The sequence below is a fragment of the Neofelis nebulosa genome, chromosome 15 (assembly GCF_028018385.1).
Source record: "Neofelis nebulosa isolate mNeoNeb1 chromosome 15, mNeoNeb1.pri, whole genome shotgun sequence".
NCBI lineage: Eukaryota > Metazoa > Chordata > Mammalia > Carnivora > Felidae > Neofelis > Neofelis nebulosa.
In genome coordinates, this window is record NC_080796.1 from 75,656,592 (window position 1) to 75,682,971 (window position 26,380).

Here is a 26,380-nt window from a genome sequence, read left to right on the forward strand (position 1 = left end):
CTTGCTGGTCACTGAATCTTCATCCCCAGCAGGCTTCCTCCCCTGGGCCTCCCACCGCCTCCCGACGCCAGAAGTGCCAGGAGCCTTACTTCATCTTGTGGGCCTCATCGCAGCTTGCCTGCACGTGCTGCAGGGCCTGCAGAATCGGGGTCTGGCTAAAAACTGGAGGGAAGAGGAAGAGCAGGGACGGAGGGGCAGTGAGAGGGGCGGGGCTCATTCGGCCCTCCGGCCCCCACCCCCACCCGTTCGAGGGCCTCCGAGGGCCGGCCGGAGCCAGGGCAGTGCCACGCGCGATAGGCTCGGGGGTCTGTGGCGCATACAGTTCTGCTTGGTGTTGGTCAGGTTGAGACGAAGGTTGTCTAAGTGCTCTAGGATCTGCTCCAGGGTCAGCTGGGCCAGCTTGCTGCTGGAGCTCCTCAGGCTGCAGGAAGTGGTGCGGCCAGAGTCTGAGCTCGAGGGGAGCGGGACCCGCTCCCCCCGCCCCGAGGCAGCCCCCAAGGGGCGGGCCGGAGCAGAACAGGGGCCGGCCCACAGGGCGTCGGCCAAGCGGGGGAAGGGGCCGTCCTGGACCACGCAGCCCTACCTCTGCCTCTTGCGTGGGAGGCTGTTGTTCTTGATGAGCAGGGACTTGATGTGCTCAGCCAGCAGCTCATCATGCTTCATGCACCAGTGCCGCAGGATGCTGGTGGTGAACTGGTCGTCCGGGTGGCACGGCCTACTCAGCACCATCTTCACCATCTCCTCGCTGGGCCTGGGTGCGCGAGAGGGGTGGGCGGGGGGGCGCCCGGGAGCCCCTGCTCCCTCCCGCCTACTTACTCCCCAAACCTCAGCCCTCAAGCCCCACCCGAGTCAGTCGAGTCCGCAGCTTTTCCTGCTCCCACGCCCTCTCCCTCTTCTCTCTGGGCCCAGGGGTGCCGGTTCCGTGCTCTGCCGAGCCGGGACACAGACGTGATTCTGCGGTTTCTGTGGTGGTAGCTGGCACGTGCTGGGGAAGCGGCTCACCGAGTGCCCCCCCCCCCCCCCTTGCCCAGAACAGTCAGGAAACGGGCCAGGGAAGCCCAAGGACAGAACGGCGTTCAGCCCGAGAAGGCGCTGGGGAGAGGCCGGCGAGCCACAGCCCCCAACCTGCCCGCTTCCTGAAGGACATTCCGCACCACCTCTAATCTCTCAGGAGAGAGCAGAGAAGGTGGAAGGCGGGCAAGAGATAGGAGGGAACGGACCCACAGCTGCCGGGAAAGCGCCAGCACTGGAGGGTGGAGGGGCCTCCTCCACGGGGCCTCAGGAGAGGGGGGGGGGACGGGGAGCAGGAAACAGGGATGTCCGGTCCCCACCCCACCCCCTCCTCCCAGGGCAGCTCCTGGTGGGCAGGGGCGCAAAGTCGGGAGGAAGCCCGGATCCCAGGGGAGCTGCTTGGTTGTAAATCATTGTGGGGGAAGGGCAGAACAGCAGATGTCCACAACAGGAAGAAGTGTGGCCGGCTTCCTGAAGGAGCAGGACAGGAGCCCGTTGCAGGGGGGGCTATCTTTTGGGACACTGTGACTGGGAGCTAGAGTCCCCGCAAGTAGAACTCACTTCTCTCTTCGGAGCTGAAGCAACAGGCAAGACAGGGCCTCTGGGTGCTCTGTGGGGTGGGGTGGGGGGCAGAGGCTGTTGAGAGGGCGGCAGAATTCCAGGGAGAATCCTAGCACGTCTCCCACCCCCCAATCCACGGCCACTCAAAGAAGCAAGGATGGTCTCCCAGGGTAGAACAACCCGTCCCCGCTCCCGAGCCCCTGGCTCCTGCCTGGCACGGCGTGGGCCGGCTTGCAGGACACCCCTCAAGAGCGGAGGTGACCGACAGGGAGCCTGGCCTTCAGCACTTCGCCTTCTGGAGGGGCAGCGGTGGGGCCCCAGCCTTGCCCCGTCCCTCCCCCAGTTCTCCCGGCCCGCGACCCTACTCACCTTTGTATTTGAGGTGCTGCAGGATGGGGATTATGGTCTCCAGGGGGATGTTGTGGGCCAGGAAGAGCTGCCAGGCACAGTACTGCTCAAAGGTCTCCCAGTCCAGGCTCTGGACTGCAGGGGACAGAGAAAGGGGTGCGTTCTCTCTCTCATTAGCACACACACACACACGGGGCTAATCCACAGACTACCAGCATCCCAAGGAGGGCTGGTACGCAGGTGAGGACAGTGACCCTGACGCTGCAGTGAGTCTCCCTTTCCACACAAAGTGTTATTTTCAAAGCCTTCATATCGCTTCTGTATTCCCACAGCCTAAGCAAGAAACAGATCCAGAGACACTGCCCAAGACCACACAGCAGGGCACAGTGATGGTCCACCCCATCCACAGCCCCAGAGTCAGCTCCGCTGTTACTAGGAAATACCCAGGGCTGCCACGCCTCTCTCCCCCAGGTGTCTGAAGGGGTCTGCTCACTTACTGAGAATATTGAGGACTGAGTCCTTTCGAAACATAACCAGGTTCCCCATCATCACATGGCAGACCAGCTCCTGGAGCTAAGGACGGGGAGGAAGAAGGCAAAACCCATTGGTTCTAAAAGAGGCCAGGAAGCTAGTACGGAGGGAGAAGCAGGAGGCCTCACACAGGGAAAAACCAGGGGAAATGAAAACCTAGTTTAAAGGGCTGGGGACGAATGATGGATGCTGGGGTATCTGAAGGATAAAGGGGCTGGTAAAGAGCAATAGGCCTGTTTGGAGGCAAAACATTAAAAAACAAACACACAAACAAACAAACAAACAAACCATTAAAGTGGTTTCCACGCCCAGATAACAGAGGGAGAAGGGCAACTTGTCTCCCTGGCTCGAGTCTGGGCCCCGACCCATCCCAGCCTGTGCCTGGGGAGGAGGGAAGGGCTGGGAGGCAGCACTGTGGGACAGAGTGTAGCTAGGAGAAAGGCAAAGAAAGAAGGGCTCTTCTCTCCTGAATGGGGCAAGTGAGTGGCAACGAGGGGCAGAAACGGACCCGAGCTCAGTATGAGAACGCATTAGCAAAGCTGCAGTCTCCCGGGGTCTGTACACAGTGGAAGGCCAACGGCCTGATTATTTGCACCCTGCGCCAAGGGGAAGGCCAGCTGAGAGCAAAGAAACAAACAAACAAACAAACAAACAAACAAACAAACAAAAAACACCACCTTCTCACTTTCCTTGTGGAACTGGAGTGTCCAGATAATACAGAGAATGAGCCCAGCCTGCCTCCCAGGGGGTCCCCTTCCCTGCTAGCCTCCCCCTCCCCCGGCCTGAAGTGCACACAGGTGCAAGCCAAGGCCTTGGCTCCCGTCAGCTGGCTTCCCACGATGAGAGCTTCTTGTGCACCTGCGCAGAGTCAATAACAGCCACGATCATGTTCAGCAGCTCGCCGCTCCGCAAGGTCTCATCTGGAAACTGGACAGAAAAAGACAGAAGCTGGGGCAGGAGTCCAGGGTGCCCCCGTTGGCTTGTACCTCATAATCCACCCCCTTTCTTCCCGCATGCTCAGGGGATGGCGGGGTTAAGCAGGATGGTGGGGTCCTAACACGAGTCCCTAAACAAAGATCCAACAGCTGTGAAGCCAGGACTCTAACCCTTTAAGAACTGAAATTTGTTCTCTTTGTGTCCGTGTGTGTGTGTCAGGAAAGGAATGGGGAACCGTCTAGAGATGAAACCAGAACCTGAAAGGAGTGGACGTGACGGTGAGTGCCGAGCTGCAGCGGTGACAAGACAAACGTTCCTGTCTGGCAATGAACACAAACCCGCTCTATGCTAGCCCTCAGGAACAGAAGGGAAGGTGCGGAGTGTGTTTGGGGCGTACGAGGGGCAAGAGGCTTCCCTTCTTGAGAGGGAGCAGAGGAGGAAACTGCCGCGTGCTGGTCACGCCCCCTTCTTCCGCCCCTGCAGCTTCTGGGGAGATCACAGTTCCTCCTGTTGCGCCCACACCCTGTTTCCTGATGTCCCTGTGCCTGGGAACTTCACCCAGAGGAGGAAGAGAGGGTGTCCCTCTCTTCCGATGTCCCAGTTCCTAGAGAAGACAGTGAGTGAACAAGGAAACGCAAGTCTCCACCACAAAGGCTGTGGTCTTTGGGAGCCACTAGAGAGGAATGGAGGGTGAGCCATCAGATGGCAGGAGGGCCTGTAGTGTGTGAGTGTGGTTGCGGCTGGGGGACCTGTGCTGGGTCCAGAGGGTGTGGCCGGAGCTGGGAAGCCAAGTGTACAGGCCCAGACCACATCTCACACCACAAGGCACAGAAGAGGAGACATTTTGTAACTTTTTTTTTTTTTTTTTTAATTTTTTTTTTTTCAACATTTTTTATTTATTTTTGGGACAGAGAGAGACAGAGCATGAACGGGGGAGGGGCAGAGAGAGAGGGAGACACAGAATCGGAAACAGGCTCCAGGCTCCGAGCCATCGGCCCAGAGCCTGACGCGGGGCTCGAACTCACGGACCGCGAGATCGTGACCTGGCTGAAGTCGGACGCTTAACCGACTGCGCCACCCAGGCGCCCCCATTTTGTAACTTTTAACAGAGGGAGGCCCATCGAGCCAGCAGGGGTGGGTGAAGTAGGGTCAGGGTGGTATGCAGTGAGGCACATGGTGTCGTGAGCCTGCCCTGCGCAGCCGCGCCCAGAGCCCAGCAGACACTGACCTCTGTGTAGATGGAGGGTGTGAGGTGGCACAGCAGCCGCACGTCGTCCTCCTGACAGGCCTTCATGTCCATCATCAGGCAGGTGTGCAGGTCGCCCAGCTGGGTGGCCTGGGCAAAGGACTCATACAGGTTCATCTTCCCAGCAGCGGCTTTGCTGCAAGACCAGTTGGGCCTGAGCCAGCAGCCCGTCCCCTCAGTCGCACCCCCCACCCCACCCCGGAACCCCTCTGCTGCCCCTGATGCTCCGGGCAAGTCTGTCTTGTGGCCCTCTCCTGCCTTCCTCAGTGCTCCCGACAGGGCGCTGACCACACACAGTGAAGCTGCCAACTGGTGACCGTCGAACACAGGACAGGGCTCAGATGAGGCCAGAAAGCCGAGCAATGAAGGCAGGAACACAGGCAGGCCCCCACCTCACATCACATACGAGCAATTGAGAAGAGGTTATAGGCCTGAACATAAGAACTGAAAACCACAGTCTTGGAAGAAAACACAGGAGTAAATCTGCAAGATACCACAAGCCCAAGTGACAGAAAAAAAAATAAACATGACTCAACAACACGTAAAACTTCTGTGTCTCAAAGGGTGCCATCAAGGGAGTGAAAAAGACAACCTGCAGAATGCGAACATATTTGCAAACCAGATGTTTCATGAGGGACTCGTATCCATAGTATTAAAAAACAAAAACAAAAAAACCCCCCAAAAAACAAAAACTCTTTAAAAAATCAACAATAAACAGATGAATAACTCAATTAAAAAAATAGGAAAGGAAGCGACACCTGGGTGGCTCACTCAGTTAAGCATCCTACTTGGCTCAGGCTCACAGTTTGTGAGTTCAGGCCCCATATCGAGCTCTCTGCTCTCCACACACAGTCTGCTTAGGATCCTCTGTCTCTCTTCCTCTCTCTCTGCCCCTCCCCCACTCATGCTCACGCTCTCGCTCTCTCTCTCTCTCTCTCAAAAATAAACATTAAAAAAAAATGGGAGAGGATCTGAAGAGACATTTCTCCGAAGAAAATATGCAAATGGCTAATAACAAGCACACAAAAAGATGCTCAGCATCATCAACCATCAGGAAAATGCAAATCAGAACCACAACAAGACATCACTTCACACCCATCAGGACGGCTGTGATCGAAAAGCCAGATAACAACAAGTATTGGGGTGCACGTGAAACACTGGAACTCGGTTGCTGTCAGGCAATTCCTCACAAATTTAAAATTAGGGGTGGCGTTTGACCCACAGTTCCACTCTTACACTCCGGGAAACTGAAAACACATGTCTAGGTAAAAATGTGTCCGTGAATGCTCAGAGCGTCTCTATTCACAACAGACAAAAAGGCAGAAACAAACCAACGTCCGCTGAGAGGTGAATGGATAGACCGTGGTGTGTCTATGCAGAGGAACAGTAGTTGGTCACAAACAGAAATGAAGTACCAATCCGTGCTACGAAGGGGATAACCCTCTAAAACGTTACACTAAGTGAAAAAAGCCAGTCACGAAAAATCACACGTTATAGGATTCCATTTATAAGAAATACACAGAAAAAGTAAATCTATAAAGACAAAAAGCAGAGCAGTGATAAACAGGGGTGAGGCGAAAGGGACAATGGAAAGGTAACTGCTAAGTGGGACACACATTTGTCTTGGGGGTGATGAAAGTGTTCTAAAGTAACCAATAGCAATAGTATGACTTTGCAAATATACTTAAACCCACGGAATGATGTACTTTAAAGCTGTTATCAGAGAACACCCAAACACACAGAAGGCCCTGGTGATGACGGCTGCGGCGGGGGAGTCAGCGCACCCAGGGGAGGCCCCTACCCACCTGGCCCTCAGGTAGTACAGCAGGTGGTAGCCAATCTTGGGCTGTTTCTGATACAGCTCGGAGAGGAGGTCCAGAAGCAGAGAGAAGCTGCTGTTGTCCTCCTGCATCTGGCACAGGTTCCTGGATGTGACAGACGGGAGGGAAGGACAGAACTTGACGTGGGCAGACTCTCCTGTGGAACTTCTGGAGAGGCGTGTCTGTGCCCCCTGCAAACCCCTTCCTTCTGGAAAGGGAGACCCATCACCCCAGGACAGAGGCATATGCCTGGTGAAGAGGGATGACAGCACGGCAGTGCCCCCGACGGCTGGGTCCTTACCTAAATATTAGGTAGAGAGGCTTTCCCACAGACTCCTCCAGGGACCTGCAGGAGGGGGGTGACATCTAAGGGTCCACGCGAGTGGAGAAGGTGGGCTGCAGGCAGATGTTATGGAGGCTAGATGCCAGCCCGCTCCTGTCCTGACCAAAGGTTAACTTCCTACTGCTACAGAGAAAACAGGTTCCTAACAAGCACCACAGTCTGCGTTGTGACTGTCATTGAAAATGTGATTTCTGGGGCACCTGAGTGGCTCAGGCGATTAAACGTCCAACTCTGGCTCAGGTCGTGATCTCACAGTTTGTGGGTTCAAGCCCTGCATTGGGCTCACTGCTGTCCCCCTCTCTCTGCCCCTCCCTGGTTTGTGCTCTCTCTCAGATATAAATGAACATAAGAAAGAAAAAAAAAAAAAAAAAAGAGATTCCTGCCCTTCAGGGAAGACCCAGGCAAGGGTCCAATCCCACCTAAAGCAGCAAGGGCTGGGGCCCCTGGGCTCAGTAGCAGCAGCAGGGCACCCAGGAAAAGGCGCTAGAGGCCACTGTCCCGTGCTCTGCATTCAGCAGGCAAAAAGAAATCCTTAAGTGAACGGGCACACGTTGAGACTAAAAATAAGTGAAGAGAGGGACGTTTGGCTGACTTGGTCGGCAGAGCACATGATTCTTGGGCTTGGGGTTTTAAGTTTGAGCCCCACACAGGGGTGTAGAGATTACTTGAAAATAAAATTTAAAAACGAACAAACAAAACAAGTGAAGAGATGGTTTCTCTCAAGTCCACAGCAAGATGCCTCCTGGACTGGGGCTCCAAGAGCACACTTCTGGCTCCCAGAAGCCTGTGGGTGGTGGAGGGGTCAGGAGAGAGATGCCTTACTCCTCAGTGATCTCCTCAGGCAACACCTCCCCTCGGAAGTGGGCTTTGAAGAGTTCCTGCAGGCAGGAAGCAAGGACGGACAGCTGCTCCGAGTCAAAGTCTTCCTGGGTGGGGACAGAGGGGGAAGGTTCTCACCACCTGACCCAAGCCTTACTGCCCCACCACCCAGAGCCACTGCACTCATCTGCTGCTACCTCCAGGACCAACAGGCCCTTGCCCACCAGAGGGGACCTGTGTGGGAGACGGGAAGGAAAGAGTCAGATGCTCGGGTGGGGAGTTCTACTCTGGGCGGGCTGGGCTGCTTCCTCCTTGGCCGGGGGGGGGGGGGGGGGTCGGTTCTCCTCACCTCCAGAACCTGGTCCACGATTTCCTGCATGACCTCACACTGGGCCTCGGTGTCACTGCAGTGCGGGATGGAGAGGAAATCGCAGGGACATACATGACAGCAGAGGGCAGGACACACACCCAGCAAAGCACACTCACGCACAGACAAAACAAAGGAGGCCTGTGTGAATCCAGGCGTGGGTGGGGGCAGGCTTTAGGGCAAAATTTACTGCTGTCCAGGCAGAGGCCCTAAGAGAAGGGAAATGCCCACCATCCTGCTTTGGTGCTCAGAGGCTCTTGTCCCTGGAACCTGTGGAGTTGGGGTGCCTGGGGGGGTTCCCCAGAACCTGTGGTGTTGGGGCACCTGGGGGGGCTCCCTAGAACCTGTGGAGTTGGGGCACCAGCGGGGGCTCCCCAGAACCTGTGGAGTTGGGGTGCCTGGGGGGCTCAGTTGGTTAAGGATCCAACTTCGACTCAGGTCATGATCTCACAGTTTGTGGGTTCGAGCCCCGTGTCAGGCTCTGTGCTGACCGCTCGGAGCCTGGAGCCTGCTTCGGATTCTGTCTCCCTCTCCCTCTGCCCCTCCCCCACTTGCACTCTCTCCCCCCAAAATAAATAAACATTAAAAAAATTAAAAAAAACAAAAACAAAACCATGGAGCGAGAAACAGGTGCTGGGGAATGAGGAACCTCACAACCTAACAGCAGGAGGCACACCCCCGGAGCCCCCACTGCCCCCGACCCCACGCCCGGGCACCCCACTCAGTACCAGGGAGGAGGCTGGGGCTCGGCCTCCCGAGCCTGAGGACAGGACCTGCACCCACCTCCCCTTCTGGAGCTGGAGCACTTTGTCCCTTAAGGACTCATCCAGTTGGTCAAGATACGGGGTGATATCCACTGGCTCCTCCACGACAGTCTCCTTGATAGGATGGAAGCGGAACTCCCTCTTCTTTCCTGGAGGGAGGAATTCACGAAAGCAGTCATTTGCCCAGAAACCAGCCACAGGGACAGCCCCACACGCCGGGTGTGCAGGGGGCCCGCAGCGTCATTCCCTGCATGTGGGCACACCCAGGCTCAGGAAAAAAACAAGGGCAGGGCTCCGTGCCCTGGAGTCCCGTCTAGTAACCCTGCTAACACAACTAACTTGGGGGCCGAGTCCACAGAGGCCAGGCCGCTCCTGCCACCTGGTCCCCTCGGGGCCAACACCACCCAAGCCCCTTCGCTGCCGCACGCACCTCTGCTGCTGAGGTCCTCCTCGTCGTCACTGAAGGCTGCCTCCGCGTTGTCGTAGCAACCCTCATCCTTGTCTGACATGTGGTTGTCCATCTCCACGGAAACCGGCTCCTCAAGTTTGACTTGGGAGGAAAGAAACAAGGCATCCTGTGACCTAACATGGCTGACACCCTGGAAAGGGGAGGCTGGGGAGCAGGTGGGCTTACAGGGAGTTCATGACCTGAGGGCATGACAGACCCTGGAAGGACACCCTCTTGTCCCCACGACCTTCCACGATGTGCAGGGGTTTCTGCCAGGAGCAAGAATGGCAAGGGAAGAGACTGCTGTGCTTAGCTCGTGTCGGCAAATAGGTGAGACCAGGGACAGTCCCAAGGGCTCTTCGCTTCAAAACCGAGTTGAGAAGCTCTGCTTGGCTTCAGCCTCACCCCCAAACACAAAAGGGTGTGTGCGTGTGTAACTGGGAGCAAGACCTGAGACCCAACATGACCCCTGTCCTCAGGGGCTGGGGCGCAGAGAGAGGGGAGGCAGACACACATCCCACCAAAGCCTTCCCTGTGGAGGGGGAGGGGAGGCTATTTAGTAAGAGAAGAAACAGGCGCTGAGGAGCAAGAGAGGTCGGCAAGAGTCAGGGAGGATGAGACAGACGGAGAACCAGAGAAGACAACACATAAACACATCAAAAGAGAAAGTGGGGAAGGAGAACCTGAACCGGACAGTCACAGAGGTGGAGACCCACACTGGGGAGACACCCTAGACGGCTGAGAGCCCTGGGCGTCTCTAACAGGTGACGGAAGGGAGGGTTCCATACCTTCCACAGGAGGGCTGGGTGAGCTGCAGAACTCAGGGAACTTCTCCCTCAGCATTGCCCGCAGCTCCTTATCCAACTTGGGGTTGTCGAACAGGGGAGCCAGATGCCTGGGGGGGGGGGGACACGAATGAAGGTCCACATTGCAGCTCCTCACTTCTAATGCGGCGTGCACTTAGAGAGAGAGGTCTACGACCAACCAGTAAAGCTGGGCCATACTCAGAGCCTTGGGATATGATGGGAAGACAGAAATTTCTCTAAGAGTCAAGAGGACATATTCCTAGCAGTCTGAGGCAGAGCCGGTACGCTCTATTAACGGTCAAGAGAAAAGGCTCAGCAGTGGTCTGACACTTTCTGAATGTGCCTGGCTTAGGGACACAAGAGAAAACAACCCTTCCTCCCACCTGCCTATGGGCACATGAAGTTCTTACGCCAAGACCCGTTTCTCCACAATGTGGTTGAGGGAGGAGAAGACACCCTGTCGCACGTGGCCCTCCAAAGGTGGATAGAAGTTGGGAATGATCTGGAAGGGAAGGGAGGGGAGAATGAGCACATGACTTGCCATCCAGAGTGTTCTGCTGAACCAGATCTAAAAAGCTGCTTCAGTTTTGATCAGAAGACACTGGGGAGTATGACTACAGAAAGGTCTGGAATGGTCCTGACCATTCCAAGCTGCTACAATGGTTAATTCTTACTAGACCTGGCCTCAGAGAGACCAGATTCTACCTTAAGTCATTATCCTTGAAGTCGAGAAAGCCCATGGAGACATGGAAAGATCCCACCGGAGATGGCGGGAATAGGGAAGGGGAGTGTTCACTGACTTGGGGGCAGGACCTATGATTACAGCTGCTCCCACAATGAAGGGCACTAGGAAAACCTATAAGGTGAAGGGGACACACACTTACACGGCACATGAAGTCCAGGAGTGTGGCAGTAATGGCTGGGTGTGGCTTCATGGAGTGGTGCATGACCAGGATGGCTGGTTCTGGAGAAGGGAGAATTAAAGGGTCCCCACTTCAGGTAGTCTATCCTCAATTTCATGAAACAAGGCATCAAAATATAGGAATAGTTCCAGAGAGCTGTATCCCTACCCCTATTCCCATTGAGCAGACCCAAAAGCAGACAACCCCAAACAGCTCCTAGCCCTCATCTCCCTTGTCCAGCATCCGGCTTAGAAGAGGGAGGTGGTGGGAGAGGAAAAGCAGGGTGCAGCACAGCTCTCTGCCTAGGCCACTCCACCGGAGCCCCAAGCATAAGGCTCTAGGGCAAAAGAGAGGGAGTGAGTGCTTGGCCTCACAAAAGCCATCTTCCTTCTACATCAAGGGCGCACTGGTGAGGAACAATCGAACTGCTCCCAGATAAGCTGTCTCCCCGACGCTGCCCTGAGGTTTATGACCACCGTCACCGAGACTAGGCAGTGGCCTGGGAGATGGGGGTGGTGTTGCCTGCTCCCAGTCACATACCTATGTTCATAATGCTATCCTTGTCTGGGCTAAAGAACAGCCAGTCGTAAAACAAAGCCAGCTTGGCATTGGAGGCAGCGACATTTGACTGGAAGAGAGAGGTGAGAAAGAAGGGCTGGTTTCATCAAACAGCTCCCTTTCCTGCACAAGCGCAAGGCAGCCTCCAGGGTTCACATGGCTGTGCATCTAAGAAATAAATTCAGTTCCTAGTGAGACAGACAGAAGCCTCCAGGGGTGAGGGGCACCCAAGTCTGCATACGAATGAGACTGGCCATGGTCTCACCGACCAAGGGGCCAGGGATTGGCCTGGGTTCCCGTTCGTTTGTCCAGAAGAACACCTCCCTGCTCCTAGAAAAGGAGGATGGGGCCTAGCTGACACAGCACTCAGACCAGGGCCTAGGCTCCCCCTCCTGGGCTCCTGGGGCACATTCCCGGCTGAAGGACCCCTAGGAACAGCCTGTGATTGTGTCTGAATCAGCACATTCCGAGGACCCAGTCAACAGGGGGAGGAGAACTCTGTTGGAAGAGGTCAGAAGGTAGAAGCCAGAGAGTAGACAGTTTGGAGCTTCCCTAGCTAAGGAACAGACAGGAACATGCTGAGAAAGAAATGGCTCCCCTGGTTTGCACAAGTATCCAAAGCTGATGCCAAAAGCCTAGGAAGTGAAGGTCTGAGACAAGCCTTGAATCTGAGGAAGGAGCCATTCAGAGGAGTAACCATATATGGTTCTTGGAGCTAAAAGTAAAGATAGGGAGGCCTCAGAAATCTGGGCTTGGGGACCAGCAGTAAAGACAGAGAACCTATCCAACCACAAACCCAGATGGGAAATACTGAGTGTAGTCAACTTCCAGAGGGACAAACCTAAGCAGGACAAAGGCTGACACTCAGCGGGAAGAAGTGAAGGAAGGGGTACTGCTGGGTAAGGGTCAGGAGGCCAAGAGTCAGGAAGAAGCAAGGAAATATGGGAAACTCAAGGGACGAGGACCCTTCACCACCCAAGAGCCTCCACCCTACAGCCCAGCCCCTCACCGTGCACGTTGTCAGGAGCCAGCCGATGATGGCCCATCGGGGCAAGATATCTGAACTCAGCACTTCGTTAGAAGGGTGGACAACCCCACAGATGTAGCGAATGAGGTCACAGCGCAGAGACTGACTGTCTGGGGTTGACAGGTACTGGCGCTGGAACCAATCCTGGTAGCGCTTCTGTTGCCCGAACCGCACCTGGAGGAAGGGGGCGCTGGAGGAACTTGGAAGGAAGGGCGGGGTCTCGAGCGGAGGAACGGGAGGACCACTCAACACTAGGCGTGACCTACACCTCCGTCTTGTGCTTCAACTCATTCACTAACTCACATTTTCTTCTCAGGAGAGACCTTCCTTCCCAAAGGAAGACTTGCTGATTTAAATCTTCCTTGACTGAAAAAAGTTGCCAAGAACCTTCCTCACTCACATCTTGTGCCAGGGTTGCCTTCGTTCCTGCCACCAACCTAATGTCCCAATTGCCCCCAACTGTGACTGCAGCTGGATTTCGGTTCCTTCCTCCTGTTCCAGTCACTGAGGCTCCAGTTGTAAGCACTTTTCTTATCTTTTCTTATTTTCGCAAGCCCCTTGTGGCCAGCAAGGAATGTTCCTCGAGAACAAGGACTGAGCCTGACAGAAAGCTGACCAAAAGCTTTCTGATGTCGAGTGACTAAAGGGTCACTATCCCAGGTACACAGACCCTCCAAAGCTTCTTGCAGCAATTCCTTCCCCCAGTCAAACTCTAACGTGGTTACAAATAGCAACACTGAGTAAGAGCCGAAATCTGGTTTTCCTCTTCTATTCCCCAAATTCAACCAAAACAGAGAGCAGAAAGGCTAAAAAGAAAGATACGTCTAGACCAACACTGTCCAATAGAATTTTCTGCAATGATGATGGCTACTGAACCACAACTGAGGTACGGAATCTTTTATTTTACCTAGCTTTAACTAATTTACTTATTAAATTATTTTTGGCATTTATTTTTAGTAATCCCTACGCTCAACGCTCAACGTGGGGCTTGAATTCAAGACCCTACCTTGAGATCAAGAGTCACATGCTCTACCAACTAAGCCAGCCAGGTGGCCCTAGCTTTAACTAATTTAAACCGCAACCCGAAGGTGGCTACTACATGGGATAGCACAGATCTGCGCGGTTCTCCTGGATGACTCAGGAAACCAAAAGTAGACTAGGCCAGAAGGCTCCCCAACTCCAGACTGGCTGTAGAGGAGCTGCTGCCTGGAAACTCTGTTAAACAAACATAGATTCCTCAATCAGATTATGTGGGAGACTGGGATCCTGGGACATGTATATTTAACATGCTGCTCACCCAATCCTGCTAGAACTCAGCCATGTTTGGAAACCACCAGGCCAAAGCTCTTCCTGAGAATTCACATGTGGCCATAGGAATGGTGGGTTTTCCAGAATGAACACCTCTCTATACGCTTTTACACACATTTCACATTTGTGAATTACATAGTTTGGGTATAATTTTTGGTTTACCGATGGTTTTAGATAGACTGAAAGCTTCACAAGAGCTCCAACTATACCTATTTTACTGAACACTGTATCCCCAGCTCATAGCACCTGCCCAATGCCAGGTAGATCGGGTACCCACTTGGCCACCACTCTGCCAGCCAGCACTCAACGGTAATGCATCTGCAGGCTGGAGGAAGAAGCCCAGCTAACCTGCAGCTTCTGCTCCTGCTGCAAAAGATTAGCTTACCCGGGAGGTCATGAAGAGGAGCTTAGTCTCCATATCTGGGGTTAGACGACATGCCAGGAATTTTCGGGATGTTCTGGACTGAAGAAGCTGCAGGATACCTGGACCAAGTATGTAAGGGAAGAGAAAAGAGAGAAGCCTGAGGACCTTCCAGAAGGAGTAGAAGGCAGGTGGGGAACCTGGGCCAGGTACTTATGGCCAGTGGTCTTGCTCATGGGGAAACTCTAAGACCAGACCAAGAGAGGTCAAGCACAGATACAAGTGGGGGCTCTAATCAGCATCTGAATGTTCTGCTCCAACCAACCACCATCCCCAGGACCCAGATATATTACTTCTTTTCTGTTCCTGGCCGTTCAGAGCCCCCTACTCACAATATCCAGTTGGCAACATGTGGGAAAGTTAGGGGAAAACATGGGAAACCCTAGCCTCTCTTTCTGCTCCTTATGGTCCCATCCCTGGGTCCTGGGATTAATGTGGTTGTGGTATAGGCACGGGCTCTGCAGTCAAGACAGACCTGGATCCAAATCCTGCCTCTGACACTCACTAGCTGTGTGGCCTTGGGCAAATTACTTAATCTCCTTGAGCCTCATTTTCTTTATCTGTAAATATGGAAAGTAAAATATCCATCTTACAGCGTTGTCCTGAGGATTAAATGAATCAACACACGTGTCTAGCACACGTAAGCACTCAAAACAACTCAACACATGTCCGATATAAGAGCAATACAATATAAAGGAGGACCAGGACCTTCCCCTTCTTTCCTGACTCTCCAGGGCTCAGACAACTGTTTCCATGTGCACATGCGTGCGTGTTGGAGGTGGGGAGGGACCCTGAAAAGGGAAAACAGCTTTCAAAAGGACCTTGTCAGGGAGAGGCACACAAGACTCCCTCTCATGAACAGAATTTTGGCTAGGCTGGATCCTTGGAATTCAGAGGCAAGACTGATCCCGGGGAGAAGCACTCTCTTACAGGGCTAATCCCAGCCCCTCTGCTGACTCAGTCTCACGAGCTGACCTCTGACTCCCCTGCTGGACCCAGTGAGCCTGGAAACTGGCCATCAGCTCACCTCCCAAGCCAAAGAGCTATAGGGGGAGGGGGAGGGGGAGGAGGAGGAGGAGGATCACGGCTCTGCCTCAGTTTTTCTTGGGACCAATGGCAGCAGCAGTCTGCTAGGCAGGGGCTGTCTGGGAACCCTAAGAATTGCTCTGGACCTCTGCCACCCCCACATCCAGCTGTACTTGGCAAAGCCTGCCCTGTCCCAAGCTCCCTATTTCTGGCTGCCAAAGCCTCTCCTATCCTCCAGCCTCTGCCCTCTTGATTCACTCAGCACATACTCCGAACTCCCACCTCTCAAGGGCAGGATGCCCTGGCCCTTCCTTACCTGTGAACTGAGGACTTAAGGCCTGAGGGTTATGGATAATATCTTTCCAAAGCAGTTCAAATTCTGGTATCCTGGCAACATTCTGAAGTAGTCGTACGAGGTCCCGGCCAATCATCAAACATTCCATGAACTTGATGAGGGGAGGGGGGACAGGAGAGAGAATGAAAACACGGATAATTTACCTGCTGCAGGGAGGACCAAGAAGCAGCTCGTTCTAGGGAAGGAAGGAAAGAGGGCCGAAGGGACCAGAGGATTTCTTCTGGCACCAAAGGACTGGCTCCCAGCTGCTTGGGGGAGAGAGCTGGAAGCCGGGGATGGACATAAGGAGGATAGGTTACTGGTAACTACTGAAGCCCTGCTGACTTCCACATGAATCTACTCCTCTCTCCTCCCAGGATGGTTTTGACCCAGATCGAGAGACTACAATTCCAAAAGGACAGGACAGGCAAGCTAAGCCCCAAACACCTTTCCCCAAACTCCCCTTGTCCAACAGAACAATCTATGGTAATGGAAATGATCTCCATCTCTGTGCTGTCCAAAAGGGTCACCATCAGCCACAGGTGGCTAATGAGCACTTGAAATGTGTGTAGATAATTCAACTAAGGAACTCAATTTTAAATTTAATTTTGATTAACTTTAAGTTGCCACATATGGGGAGTGGCTACTGCATTCGAGATCAGAGCTCTGGGACCTCTCTTGGGAGATCTCGGAGTGGACAGTTCATAATCCCACTTGACCACAGCCATCACCCAGGTGTGGGGGGTTGCATAATAATGGGCAGCCGGGGTCTGTGGTATACAACAGTGTCCATGAAGAGGGCCTGGAAATCCCTCCTCCAGGGACAGCAGTTCCTGGAGCCAGAGCTGCTGCACGCAGATTCCCACCTTCTCCCTTGCTCTGTTTCGGAACGATGGAGAAACACCAGGCCTTGAACCATCCCCATCTCCCCAAAATGACATCTCTAGCCTAGGTCAGCTCACAAAACTTACACAGGTGTCCCATCCTAGGGTTCACGTGCCCACAGTCTTAGCCCTCACCCGTTCGCGAAGCAGCGACATGCAGAAGTCCACCTCCTTCTGCCGCAGGGCCTGGAGCTGGGCAGTTCCGTGGTGGTCGACGATGAGGCGGAGGTACGTGTAAACAGCCATGGCGATGAGGATGCTGCTCTTCAACACCCATTCCCTGCAGAAGGGGGGTGGGGGGGGTGGGGGAGGAAACACCGGGCATCTGCGCTCTGTCCAGACTTGTTCCTCCTCCCAGTTCACGCCCACACTTGGTTCTGGGGCCTCAGAAACGTCCAATGGTTGACACTGGGAGGAGGATCTTTGATTTCTTGACTATTTGCTCGTGACCCATCTCGGACTACCAACTGGCTCAGGTAGGGACGAGCTCCTACCACTCTACCAGGTGCCCGATGGAGATAAGCGCTGACTGAAAGCAGTCTCTCTTTTTCACATAACTATGGAGCTTCCAATCAAATACTTGCTCACCGATGCACTCGTTCAAACATTTACTGAGCACCTGTCATGGATGTGCCGAGCACCACGCGAGGTACTGGGGACAGAGGTTAAACTAAGCTTCTATCCAGCCCAGAGAATGGGGAAAGAGGTTCTAGAGGCGTCCCAAAGCCAGCAGTTCTTACAGAGTGGAACGAGGACCTCCAGAAGCTAAGACACCTTGAGAACGCTGGCGGTTTTAGGGTTCACTGTGTCAGCCCTGCCACTGTGCCTGCCATGAGCGGCCCTCCATGCCATACAGGGTTCCCTGGCTCTCTGGCCATTGCTCCCACTCCCAATGAGGTACCTGCCCTAAATCATAATCTGAAAAGAAGAACATGATTTTGGATGGCAAAGCCTATTTCCTCAGGAGTTTTTAAATTTCCCTGGGGGAAGGGGGTAATGTGCTCCCTGCTGCTTTCAAAAGGGTAGAAAGACAGTGGGGAGAGGACAAAAACTCCAATGCTGTCTCAAAGTGCCAAAACTGGGAGCTATCTCCCTCAAGCAAGTACTTATAAGGCCTTTGGCACCCCTGCTGGAAGCCAGGGAACCAGAGAAACAAGTTTAATTAAGCCAACCAGGCAACATCCTGATTCCGGAAAAGTGCTCAAGACACCTAATTAAAAGACTCTGGTCTTTTCCTTTCAGAGAGTGAACGCAGAATCCAAGGACAATGGGGAGGCCCTCCCCCATGTGCTACCTGTTAATTCCATGGCCCTAGAAACACTTGGGGAGGAGGGAGAAGGGGAGATGTGGAAGAAGACTTTGTTTTGTTTTGTTTTGTTTCTGAGAGAGCAAGTGAGCCAGTGCGCATGTGAGTGGGGGAGGGGCAGAGGGAGGAGAGAATCCCAAGCAGGCTCTGTGCTCTCAGCACAGAGCCTGACACTGGGCTCGATCTCAGAACCGTGAGATCATGACTGAGCTGAAATCAAGAGTTGGACACTTGAAACCGACTGGGCCACCCAGGCATCCCAAGAAGATGGTTTTAAACATCTAGGGACTCACTTGCACCAAAAGATTTGAGTTTTTGTGGGGTAGGAGCAAAGGTAGGGCAGTTATGTGACACCTGTACACGGAGACTGCTCCCAACTGCCCAAATGAGGAAAATGCAGCTTTACAGTACCAGAACAGAAACAAAATGAGAACGATCATTTAGGAAGACTGTCAGCAAAGGTGATGAATGTAACTGAGTCCTGGGATGGGTAATAAAGAGAAAAAGAAAGTGAGACCACTGGACCCAGGACACCAGACAGGCACAGACACCCTGCAAGAAAGTGCTAGGATCTCCCAGGCTGTGCATCAGCACCAATGGAAGTGCCCGAGCCGGAGCCGCCGCAGAGGAGAGCCCAGCCCAGGGCACTAGGTGGCGCTGCACGGCACCTGACCCAGCTCTCCGCTGGGGCAGTGCCCAGAACAAGTGTGAATAAGGGAGGAAGTCTGTTCTTCTGAACCACAGGAAATATGGACATTTGACTACTGTGGTGGCCTCACACAAAACAGACTCAGAAGTCAAGCAACAGAAGACCAAGAGGAGGCCTTGCCCCCAACAAGTTCAAATACGGAACAGCCCTTATAAAATTTCTGGTCCTTTGATGGGAAAAAGAAAGAACTGGCCAGAAGCCCAGCGTGTCGCCCTTACGTCCTCTACCACCGCAGCCCCCCAGCCCTGTGTGCAAACTTGAGCAGAATTCCTGGGCCCGTTACCTCCTCACTCCCATCTCAAGACAGCAGGGGTTGTTGGGTGGAGAGCCTCAGAAGGGAGAAAAGGGGTACCTGCCAGGCCCGAGTGGCTGGCTGGCCCCACTCTGCTGAGCTCATTCTCCCATGTCTCCCCCCAAAGATAAACATTCCAAGGAGGTCTGGATCAAAAATAAACCCTTATCAGATGAAGCTAGTTTTTCCTGGGCTCTGAGATGTTTTGGCAAAGACCTCTTCCCCACCCCTTAATCCCCTGGGCCATACCATACCCTTGATTCCTCCATTTGCCCTCCCTCCCCCTCTCTAACCCTAGGTGTTCTCAGGCCGCCCACACCTGTACCCATCATGGCAGACTCTACCTCTGCTCTGTCAGGATATCCAGGACACTCTCTGCCAACCAGATATTTTTTGCAGTAACATCTCCACCTGATTTCAAAGGGGGAGAAAACAACGAGAATGGCTTTCATTAGCAAGTCCACTAATCCAACACAGTTCTTCACCCATCCTGTTTCTCCATCCCTAACTGCTATCCCATCATGGAGGTTCTGAGTGTTGGAACACCTGCTTTCTGTTCAGTCATGCTTTGAAGTTTCCCCTTTGCTTCCACAGAGAAAGGAAGGGAAGGTTCTAGAATTTTCCAGAAACCAGAGCTGCTATTTTTTTCTATAACCTGGGGGTTGGAGTGGGACTACTCTGACCCTGGAAAGGGAATGTCTAGGACAGAGACATGAAGAGCCCCTGGTTGGAAGAAAGGGTGACATCTCAAACAGGGCCTGAGATACAGGCAGCCAGTGACAGTGGCCATCCAGCATCAGGATGTCCCAAACCAAGTCAGGCACATCACAGGCCAAGGGTTTCTTGTTTCAGGCACAAGACAGGCCACGGTCTTCTGTGCTTGCTATGGAACTTTCTGGGGCAAAATTACATGTGGCAATGCCAGACCAAAGTCCGAGGATGAGAAGTGGAGACTTAGGAAGACCAAACCAGGAAAGGAAACACCAGGAGGTAAAGGAGCCAGCACACCATCATGCTTGCTCCTTCCTAATTTAAAAAGTCAGTGTTGGGCCCCGACTTCGGCTCGGGTCGTGATCTCATGGCTCATGGGTTCAAACCCTGCGTCGGGTTCTGTGCTGACAGCTTGGAGCCTGGAGCCTGTTTCGGATTCTGTCTCCCTCTCTCTCTGCTCCTCCTCTATTTGTGCGCATGTGTGTGCGCTCTCTCTCGAAATCAGTAAATAAACTTTTAAAAAAATTTACAGAAAATTTGCAAGAAAAGTACTCTTTTTCTTGAACTATTTAAAAGTAAATTACAGACATAATTTTCCATACTTTAAATTTTTTTTTTTTGTAATTAAGTACAATTCACATACTGTAAAATTCACCCATTTAAAAGTATACAAGGGGTGCCTGGGTGGCTCAGTCAGTTGAGTGTCTGACTTCAGCTCGGGTCGTGATCTCTCAGTTTGTGGGTTCGAGTCCTGCGTCAGGCTCTGTGCTGAGAGCTCAGAGCCTGGAGCCTGCTTCAGATTCTGCGTCTCCCTCTGTCTCTGCCCTTCCCTGGCTCATGCTCTCTCTCTGGACCCTCCCTTGCTTGTGCTCTGTCTCTCTCAAAAATAAACATTTAAAAAAAAAAAGAAAAAAAAAGTCAGTGTCCACATAGTCACATATCACACAGGGTAAGGTTTATGCACATCAAAACAGGAGCACCAGGGTTACAGACAATCTTAAAGAGGAAGCAAGGAACCAATGGGAATGAGGAGATAGCAAAGCAGGGTCATTTTTAAACAAACGCATGTGATTTGGGGAGAAGAGGCAGCATGGACAGGCCTCTTGGATATTCAGTGACTCGGACTGATGTCACTGCTGCCAATGAGATAATAAAACCTAAATGTCAGGGTCTCTCCAGTGACATAGTTCTTTCCTCAAACTGGTCCCATCAGATGTCATAAATATTTGGAAGCAAGAGTTTGGAATGTGGAGGTGGAACCAAGGAAGATACCTGGGTTTCTGAAAGCATACAATGTCACGGGAACAAATCATCTGCCCTCCCCTCTCTTCCCATTCCTTCCAGATCCTTCCTGATCCAACATGCCATGAAACCCCAGAGTAAGGACTGGCCAGATCAGGCCAACTATTCTACATCATGCCCTGAGTTTGGCAGGAAGGAAAACAAGGCAAGGCAAGACGTATTGCTTCAAGAGACACCCCCGCCCTGTGATTTTTCCATTGCTTTCTGCATCATTGTGTGGCCGGAAGAGGCCTGTCTCAGGAGAAAACAGTCCAGGCAACCTAGGAACTGAAACCCCAAGGCCCTTCACTGTCCTCCACAGCCTGCACCTAGCCTCTGGGCTCCTCTCTCTCCTTTCCACCCTTGCCATCAACTCACCAGCAATCTGCTTCATGAACGTCATGCACACACCGTCAGCTCCCAGAACCGCACTCTTCACTAGTTCCCGCACCAACCACACCAACTAAAAGGGAGAGGAGAAGACGGATGAAGAGAAGGGCCTGCAAATTTGAGGAAAGGGTGAATCCAACCACGTTACAGTTTAGGTGTACGAAGGCAGGGCATGTTATCCCTGATTCCTCTGTCCCTTCTCTTTAAGAGGGGATCCAAACTCTAGCATGTCTTTGAGCTGGATCTCTCTTTCCTTCCCGGCCTTACCTGAGTACGGCAGGTATCCTGAAGCTTCAGGTACTTCTCCATAAGTATCTGGTTGATCTTGTTCAGGACAATATTCATGCCGTCGCGACTCACCAGAGCCAAGTCCCGGTAACACTGTGAGAAGCAAGGTCGTGAGCAGCCGGCAGGCTGAGGACAGGCTCCCCCCCCCACCTTAAATACCACTCATGGGATTCAAGTGGCCCCTGTGGATGCTGCCCTTCCACAGGGCTCCTCCACCCCAACCCCACCCTGGCCCTGTCACACACGGTGGGAAAAGGAATGCAACTACTCTCCGAGAAGGCAGAAAAGCCTCCTAGGAAAGGCTCCTTGACCCCCCATGTCTCTTCTTAGAAACTGTCACCCTGTTCCATGCCACAAGCTGAGCAAAACCAGGTGGAGGCCGTCTGCTTTTCATCTGCCAGTGAAAGGTCACTGCAGGATGGGTTTGGTTGAACAGACCAGAAAGGATCTCAAAGAGGTTTTTAGACCTGTATTGACTCAGCCAGATGAAGCAAAGGGCTAGGAGCATTAGGGTAAAGCATCCAGGGACCAAGGCCCCAGAAAGAAAGGGCAGGACCAAACTGAACTTCTTTAATTAAACATCATTCTTCTTTTCTCTGGACTGCCCTTTGCTCTGCCAAGACTGAAAAAGGAGGGGTCCTTAGGTGCACCCAGCCCTGGGAGAGGTGAGGCAGAGTACGCCAATCTTTGAATGCTCCTGCTCCCCTTCCTGAGAGCGTTCTCACCTCTCTCTAGAGAGAGCAGACTCCCAGAGGAAGGCCTCAGGAGGCCTCACTACCCACTGAGCTCCAGGCTGTCAGGGTCTCAGCACAAAGGGCACCTTGGAAACATACCTCCTACCTCGGAAAGCCAGTGGCATCAACAACGATAGCAAATATGCTAAGCTAACATGCACTGACACTGTGCTCCACATTACACATATGGTTGCATTTGAATCCCGTAACAACCCTCTGAAATAGGTGCTACCAGCTCTGTTCTTACGGATGAAGAAAGAAACAGGTACAAGGGAGTAAAGTAACTTGCCCCAGGTCACTGAAGAGACAGAAGAAGAGCCAGAATCCAAGTCCAGGCAGTCTCGTTCTAGATTCCATGCTTGTCACACCTCTCTGCCAGTGCTAGAAATAGCTGCGAGAAGAGGCTACTGGGGAGGGAGGTGAGGACCTAAGGTGGCTGTGAGACAACCACATCCCTAAGCTCTTTCACCCTCAGTGTCCGGAAGGGAAGTGCTCCTCCTGCGCTCCGGCCTTGATATAGGAGGGACTCCTGAGCCCTTAGCTACTGTTACTTCCTCCGGCCTCTACGGCCCGTAAGTCAAACGACTGATCTGATAAAAACACCAACGCTTCAAGATCCCTCCTGTGCCACAACTTTTCATACCCTTTTCATTCCCAAAGGAGAATTTAATTATCCTCTGACTCCATCTGAGATCAAAAAGTACAAGCAAAAGGGAGGGCGCCTGGGTGGCTCAGCCGGTTAAGCGTCCGACTCTTGATTTTGGTTCAGGTCATGAGCTCGTGGTTCTTGGGATGGAGCCCCATTTTGGGCTCTGCATCTCCCTCAGTCTCTGCCCCTGCCCCATGCACATGTGTGTGCATGCACGTACGTACTCTCTCTCAAAAATAAACGCTAGCAGTAAAAAAACAAGAAGTACAAGCAAGCCAGGGCATAATTAATTAATGGATAAGGGAACCCAGTGAGCTACTGTCAATGTGGTGGTTGGTAAACGGTGCTTCTGCCCTGGAGCCTCCCTGCCCTGGAGGTGTGACTTACAGGCTGGGCACAGAGGAGGAGGGAGACAAAGGCAGAGGAAGATCCATGTCAGGACAGACAGAGACCAGGGTCACCAGAGAGGAGCCCTGTCTGTTCCATAAAGAGCGGAAGTGCAGAAGAGACCCGGGACAGGGAAGGAGGACAAGTTTCTCAGGAGACACAGGGACAGATGAAGACAGAAGATCCTGTCTGCCTGATCCCATGTGCCATGTGGGGCCTTACCAACCACACTGTTGCTAACACATGCAGCTGAGCAGCAGGGCACCCCTTCCGGATGCTGTCAGTTGCCTCACCGACCCCTGTGCCAGTTTTCTGACTGGCTTGGAAGAGAAGTAGACGGGGGAAAAAAACCCAAAACAAAACTCAGTGGGGACCAGAGAAGAGAAGCAGAGAGTCTCAGAAGAAAGGAAAGGTGACAGGATGGCACGGAGGCAGCACTTGTGCCCCAGACCCTCCAGGCTGGGCCCAGGCAGCCTCCAACCCACCTTCTTAACCGAGAACTACCAAGGCCCGGGTCCTTGACTCTGAGGAAGAGAAACTGCCACACCCTCCCCTATCACCTTCACCTCCTAACTGCTGGTGCCTGCCTACTCAGCCTCCTACACCCCCCAAACCCTGAGCCAGGCCTGCTCCCAGCTGTTCCGTTCAGACATCAAAGAGGAAACAGATACACTCAAAAACTATAAACATAAGGGCTGCCGAGAGGGCAGATGAAAGCTAAGGTACAAGTGGAATAAGACCCACCCCACACATACTCCACTCTGCACCCAAAGCCAGCCTGCTCTGTCCTTGACCGAGAGTTCTTGTTTACCTGCTCAACCCGCCCTTGCCGCGCCCACTAAGGAGCCCCAGAGGGCTGGCCCTGACGTCTGCACCGGCCTGCAACCTGCCAGCAATGACTGAGGCTCTTCATTCAGCTCCTGCTTTCCCAGAGCAGATGTCTAATGTGCTCAAGACTCAGTGTCTACTACCAACCTCTCCACCACCCCTGCCTCCCATCTCTCGGCCTGTGAAGATCCAGGAGCCAAATCTCCACCCTATCCCGAGGTTTCTGGTCCAGAGACAGAATTAACCGCAAGCAAACCCTTAGAAAACACACCCCTTCTTTTACGCTGATGCCTAAAACAACGCATCAGAGTCCGTCCTCACCAGTAACTCCGACTTGAAACCTCCTCAGGACAGAAGGATTTCACAAGATAATCACCCTTTTAGGGAGAGGACCAAAGCACCTCAGAAACATGCCACACATTCTTCCCATGCTCTGACCTGGTTCAAGGTCTCTCAATGAGTCACTACCTGCTAGCTCCTCATTTCCCTAAAACCATGTCTTCTGACCCCCCTGATTCCACCTACTCTGTCTGAAGAGCCTTGACCCAGTGGCCTGTCAGCCTAGGATGTTCCAAAGAGGGGATTTACTTGGAAACGGCTAGCACGTGAACACCATCCTGGTGCAGCTGTCAAACAGCTTGAGACCCAAGGCAGGAAGGATCTGGGCCACCCTCATGAGGCTGTCCCAGGGCAGAAAGAAGACAAAGTGCTCTAGCCCTTTGCCATGGCTAGACAGCCATAATGAGCATTTATGATGCAGAGGCCTATGGCCTTTCACTGTCAGGCTAGGCAAAGAGCTGAAAATACCACGCACACCCTGCCCCCTTCACTGAGGTTTACTCATCTACCCTAGCTGATTCCAATCCCACCTGAAACCAACAAAAAAACCCAGCAGACTGGACAAATTTGCACTGAGGTGACTGCACAAGGCTTTAACTGTATTTATAAAAGCCCACATAAGAGAAAACAAAACCTTAACCCCAACCGCTTCACCCCCGTCTCTGCCAACAATTTCTTTAAAATTGAGCAGCTAGACCGGGTCACGTTACTGTTTATAACCACTAAATTGGAGACATTCATTTGTCTTCAAGGGTCTTGATGATAAATCCAGTATGAAAATGAAATGCCAATTTAATTCAACAAGGTTCCAGCTCAGAAGTGGCCTGGGACGCCAAGGACCTGTGAGTACACACTGTTCTTCCACGTTACACACACCCTGGATGTGACTCCAGGTGGCATCGGTGGAGTACGAACACATCAGGGTGCCGTGCTCACAGGTCCTTCCCCTGAGGTTAATTCAAGCCGCTACGCCAGAGGGCTGTTGGCACCCTGTCCTTGTCCCTGATGAGGATTTTCTTTGGTACTCCTTGAACAAATGACAATGTCTCTGTCCTCTAATTACCTTATAGGTAATCTGGGAGTGGTTTGGAAAGAAGGGACAGAGCCACCAACCTCATATGGCTTTTGAGAAGATTAAATGAGATCCTGTCTGGATAGAGCCCAACAGAGCGCCGGGCACAGAGCATGTGTTTCCCCATGTTCAAGGAAAGGCCAGTAAGAATACTGAGTGTCCCCACTCCAAGCTCCTCTTCTCTTAGTATCATAGAGTCACTGCTAGACACCAGACATACCCTTCTAAACCACGGTCCCAAGACTCAAAGGACACAGAACTGCTGCAAAGGGGAATTCTGTAGAGGCAAAAGACAGAATTTTGTCGCTTTTTTAATTTAAAAAAAAAAAAAAAAAAATTGTTTTTAACATTTATTCACTTTTCAGAGTGAGAGAGACAGAGCGCAAGCAAGGGAGGGGCAGAGAGAATCCGAAGCAGGCTCACAGAATCCGAAGCAGACTCTAGGCTCCGAGCTGTCAGCACAAAACCTGACACAGGGCTTGAACCCACGGACTGTGAGATCATGACCTGAGCTGAAGTTGGACGCCCAACCAACCGAGCCACCCAGGCGCCCCTTGCTACTTTTTTAAATGAAAGAATGGAATCCGAAGAGATCACCCTGCCTAATCCCTGACCCCAAAGAAGGATCCCACTTAATCCATTTCACCTAAAGGAGACTCTTCTGTGAAGACCCCAGACTAGTTTTCACACAGTACTCGTAAGGAAGTCTGGCCCCAGTGGGCTCCAGGGTTCTCTTGGCCACTATGCTATTGTTGCACCAACTGTCAGCATCAAGCTGTTAGATCCTACTGATGGCAGTGTTAAGCCTTTCTGTTCACTTTCCAGTGACAGACCCTGCAAAGTGCTGGGTAAAAACTCTCAATGGACCTGACTGCACTTGCTCGCTTCTCTTCTCTGGACTAAGTCCCGACTCTCATAACCTTGACCATCACTC

At 52.8% G+C, this 26,380-nt stretch overlaps 1 protein-coding gene across 1 annotated transcript in view; it reads right to left on the minus strand.

Moving 5' to 3' along the window:
- INTS3 (integrator complex subunit 3) overlaps positions 1–26,380 on the minus strand; it is a 37,832-nt gene that overhangs the window by 1,199 nt on the left and 10,253 nt on the right. The window contains exons 4-28 of the mRNA XM_058702305.1: positions 21,417–21,530; positions 21,138–21,222; positions 19,112–19,178; positions 16,596–16,740; positions 15,559–15,688; positions 14,181–14,278; positions 12,470–12,661; positions 11,443–11,530; positions 10,885–10,964; positions 10,411–10,502; positions 9,983–10,089; positions 9,177–9,296; positions 8,766–8,895; positions 7,965–8,019; positions 7,619–7,722; positions 6,755–6,799; positions 6,439–6,558; positions 4,616–4,769; positions 3,310–3,378; positions 2,418–2,493; positions 1,942–2,055; positions 1,573–1,621; positions 584–751; positions 321–421; positions 90–162 (exon numbers count right to left, since the gene is read on the minus strand). Of these exons, the coding sequence (XP_058558288.1) occupies positions 90–162; positions 321–421; positions 584–751; positions 1,573–1,621; positions 1,942–2,055; positions 2,418–2,493; positions 3,310–3,378; positions 4,616–4,769; positions 6,439–6,558; positions 6,755–6,799; positions 7,619–7,722; positions 7,965–8,019; positions 8,766–8,895; positions 9,177–9,296; positions 9,983–10,089; positions 10,411–10,502; positions 10,885–10,964; positions 11,443–11,530; positions 12,470–12,661; positions 14,181–14,278; positions 15,559–15,688; positions 16,596–16,740; positions 19,112–19,178; positions 21,138–21,222; positions 21,417–21,530 (2,576 nt within the window). The remainder of the gene's footprint in view (positions 1–89; positions 163–320; positions 422–583; positions 752–1,572; positions 1,622–1,941; positions 2,056–2,417; positions 2,494–3,309; positions 3,379–4,615; positions 4,770–6,438; positions 6,559–6,754; positions 6,800–7,618; positions 7,723–7,964; positions 8,020–8,765; positions 8,896–9,176; positions 9,297–9,982; positions 10,090–10,410; positions 10,503–10,884; positions 10,965–11,442; positions 11,531–12,469; positions 12,662–14,180; positions 14,279–15,558; positions 15,689–16,595; positions 16,741–19,111; positions 19,179–21,137; positions 21,223–21,416; positions 21,531–26,380) is intronic.